This window comes from Fopius arisanus, unplaced genomic scaffold (assembly GCF_000806365.1).
Source record: "Fopius arisanus strain USDA-PBARC FA_bdor unplaced genomic scaffold, ASM80636v1 scaffold00011, whole genome shotgun sequence".
NCBI classification, from domain to species: domain Eukaryota; kingdom Metazoa; phylum Arthropoda; class Insecta; order Hymenoptera; family Braconidae; genus Fopius; species Fopius arisanus.
This window is the reverse complement of record NW_011887750.1, coordinates 1442679-1446997: the sequence shown is the minus strand read 5'-3', so window position 1 is coordinate 1446997 and position 4319 is coordinate 1442679. Positions and strand designations below refer to the sequence as shown.

The 4319-nt window shown below is 36.7% G+C and overlaps 1 protein-coding gene across 1 annotated transcript; it reads left to right on the top strand.

Annotated features, from left to right (window-relative positions):
- Nucleotides 1-84: 84 nt before the first annotated feature.
- Nucleotides 85-3917, top strand: LOC105262911 (protein tyrosine phosphatase domain-containing protein 1; the record flags this gene model as incomplete). The annotated part of the gene is given in 7 exon segments (XM_011298792.1): nt 85-281; nt 791-913; nt 2070-2567; nt 2722-2841; nt 2922-3145; nt 3209-3542; nt 3709-3917. Coding segments are annotated over 7 exon segments (1699 nt in total), but the record flags the coding sequence as incomplete, so codon positions are not given.
- Between the last annotated feature and the right edge of the window lie 402 nt (nt 3918-4319).

Genomic DNA, 4319 nt, shown 5'->3' with positions numbered 1-4319 from the left:
AGGGTGGGAGGGCGATAGGACGGGGGTGGTAGGGTACGGCATAATAACCGACATCAAAGGAGAATTTCATTAAACTTTTTCTAGGGTGACAGACGACGTTTTGACGATGGCGCGTCCCAGTACGGCTCAACTTCTAAAAAATAATGTTATTGGACAGTTCCAAGAATGGAGTATAAAAACGGTAATAAATTTGCAGACACCTGGGGAACACAGTAGTTGCGGGGGACCATTGGGACCCAGTGGATTTACCTATGATCCTTCAGAATTTATGAAACACGGAAGTAAGTTAATAGGAAAAGTTAATACCCCAATTCAAATATATGAATTATTTACTATTGTAAATAACTCATACATTTTATTTACACATAGACATGAATTCCGGTGAATTTTGTTTGATCGCAGTGATAAAATATCTCCGTAGACTGAATTTTTTTCGCGTGAGCACAATCACCTAATTTATCTAATTCATTAGCCCTATAAATTCGGAAAGTTTCGACACCGGAAAACGGACGATTTTCCAAGGTCAAATTCCGTCCTTGTTGAAATTTGTGGGTTCGATAAGGATAAAGCTATTCCTTCTATTTGGCCTCCGCAATACCATCGCACCCGATCGAACAAGTTCATGGTAACATGCAATGCAGTCAAAACTCAAATGTACCCCTAAAATAAACGCTGAAATTACATTTCCCGTGAAATGGCTAGCCTCTCTCCTTTCCTCGGCGTAGACCATACATTACACGCAATTTTCTGACAGTTACCCTCGAAATTGTATCGTTACTTTCGTTTACAGTCTATTATTACAATTTTGCATGGAAGGACTACGACGAGGCAACGATGAGTAAATTACTGGATATGGTAAAAGTTGTGGCATTTGGAGTGCAGGAAGGTAGAGTGGCAATTCACTGTCATGCAGGTAAATAATTTCGTAATGATGTAATACCCCATTCAATGATTTTTCAATTATTTAAAAAATTGCTAAAAGACAACAAAAAAAGGAGATAGCCTTAATAGAACTGCGATAACGTAAAATAAATGTTTATTATCGTTTAATTGTTGAACATGAAATCGTAATTCACGAATTGTGTCGGAGTTGGAAGTTTACACCGGAATTTATTACATACTCTATGTCATACAGATAATGGTGTTGATAATCAATCCAAATTGCTCTCGTTTTCTCAATGTTCATTACAGTAGTTATGCACCTGAGACAAGGGTAGATATTTCCCTCATTCATTTACCAGACCTAGTTAAGGTCGTTTTTTCCAGATATAGCATTATACTAGTGATCTAGCAGTACTCAGTACTATTTAGTATTTATTCCTGAATTACCGTGTAAATACGATGGAAATAGTTTGAATCGACAGAAATAACAAAATTAATCACTTAATTTTAATTAACGAGTGAATATATTAAAAATATATTTTTGGTAGAAAATTTGGTGAAGCTCAGGCATGCCTTTAGATTTTCGCTATGAGCTTGAAAGCTCAGAGCAAAATTTCAATGTAAAACTATTGTTCAATGGCCGTAGTTATAGTTGTTTTACCCTAAGGTGTTGCATACGCTTATTTCAATAATTCATTCAATTCTGTCGGCGATGACATCTATTTTCTATTTTTACGTTTAGCCCTGTTCACTACGTGCCATGAACATGCCCATCAAATCAACCCATGACCTTCGATTATCAGTTTATCAAACTCCCATCGATCCATTCTTATATTTTCTCCGCCTTTCACGGCCGCTTATGTAAATCTGCCGTTGACGTGAATATATTGAACATTAAATCAATGTAATATATAATTTCCCATTTTCATATTCTTCACATTTTTTTTCATTTTTTTTTTTCATCAATAATTCAATGGATTATTGATATTCCAACAACATAAAAAAATCGTTGTATAATCCGTGAATTACTGAACAAATAAAAAATCGAGTCATCAGTTTAAAAAAATTATAATTAAATATCAGTCTGCCTCGGGTAGAGCCTCATCGCGTATTCTTCTGGAGTGATTATTAATGGAAAATTATCCTCTCAAGTGAAAAAAATCAATTTAACAATTTTCTGCTGACAGGTCTCGGTAGAACAGGTGTTCTCACCGCGTGCTATCTTATCTATAGTCTACGGGTTCGTGCTAGCGATGTCATTCGATTTGTTCGCATAAAACGTCCCGGTGCTATTCAAACACGTGGACAAATTAAATGTATCCAGGACTTCGAGCACTTTATTCTTCCACAAATGATTGTGTATCCTGGGCGGATTGGTAGCCTAGGTGGTAGACTGAATAGTTTGCAGACTTACTTGAAGAAACAGGCTAATGCCCTGCATGGATACGAGCAACGCACATTCAAACACATACCCAAAATAGTCTTCGTCATTTGCGAGAGGATTCTACAACTTTGTGATTGTCAGGAGGACAATTCACCAGCGGAAATTGAATTCAGAATTGCTGAGACACCTTTTACCAATAAATTCATATCGAATGCTTTGGAGAGCCTGCAGGGGAGGGAGAATGATATAAGACATTCGTTATCATGGGCTGAATGCCTTTCTGAAGCTTCATTTTACTCCAGTGGGTACCTAACAATTGATTATAAAAAATACCTTCTCTGCAGGAATCAAAATTTCTTCGCAATAAATTGATGCATTTATGTGCAGTTTTATTTTCTCATTATTGATTATTATTATTAATTATTTATTAACTTTCCGAATGAATCTATCTCCAGGCACTTCGAAGATTGCGGATGACAGTTTGTCCTCTCGTGATACTGTTGAGGACATTAAAAGGCTTGATGATGTTTTCTGCCCATCGCCGGACTCACCCTCATGTTCACCAAGTTATCCAAGTAAGATTATCTGCTCAACGAGAATTGATATTGATGGACGACCTCGCGATATATGCAATTGATAATTCAATAATTTGTAGTACTTGATGATAATTACGTGGATGAGGTACTTGGGGATGGTATTCGAGGACAAGAACTCTGCGAGAACGACTGCTACAAGGAAATTCAATCACAGATGGACTTAAAATTTGCCGCGGAGAAAGAAAAATTCGATTATATCGATATTGAGGAGGTGATAGCCGCAATTATCTGTGATCATAATGAATTGGTCGATCAGAAAAAAAAATTTATTCACAAATATAAAGTGAGTATTATAAACGAAATAATTGTTTTATTTAATTGGAGATGAATTGTCGAATTTTGACAGGTGGATTTGAACAACAGAACTTCCACATGGCAGCATCTAGAATTAGAAACTGATCTCGAAGTTCTCACTGGACTTTTATTCGAATGGTTGGAGACCCTGAAGAGGCCTGTCTTAGATGTCGACAGTTTAAGTCAAATTGTAATACGTGGTTCAAGGCCGAAGCAGTGCCTTCAGAAGTTGGAGCCGTGGAATCGATATATGCTGGAGTATCTTTTACGTTTTGTATCACGGTTGAGACCCATGACGATGGACACGCAGAGGCTGATTGTAAGGAGAATCCTCGCCTCAATCACTCAGCAGAGAGTGCGAATCAAACAGTTGTTGATGCCTGCAGGTAATTAATTTTCTGACTCAACTTTGTAATGCGCAATTATTCCCTCAATTTCATTTCAAATTCTCAAACGATGGATCGAAACAAATATTTCTTTAAATATCTAATTAAATTATTTAACGCTGCTTACTTATGATAATAATAAAGTTGAGGAATTGAAATTTCTCAGGGAAAAACTTCCAGATATTGCGAGGAGGAACTGCTGGAAAACTCATGGATTTTTCGATGGCATTTTTGAATTTAATAGAAGAGATTAATACTCAGGAGTATAGTCATAGATCCTGGTCGATTTCTTCCAGGTGGTCAATCGCTAGTAGCCGACTCCAAAATATTAAAGACGAAAATATTAACTCCCCGAATAAATGTGAATAATTAATTATTCGGTATTGCATATTATTTTTAAAAATAAATTTCGAAATAAAAAGTATTTTAAACTATTTCGCCGATACGTGCATTCATCGAATGTTTCTTCTCCAACTAACGACAACCAGTAATTAATTCCAAAAACCAACGAAATTCCAAGAAGAAGTGAATAAACTCTCAATTGCAGGTACAGAATATTCCAGAAGAATTTTTCCTTCCGCGAAAATAATCAAAAGCGACTTTTGACATTCTTGTTGCATTATAAAAGTTGACAAATTTATTTGACACTTGCTGTCACCTGGCGAACTCATTACCTAGCTGGCTATTATCCTGGGGATTACCCCGCACCCCGCCCTGCGGTCACGCGTTGCCACTTCAGGGTATTCCAGGTATTTTGCCCCCTAATAAATCCAAGGT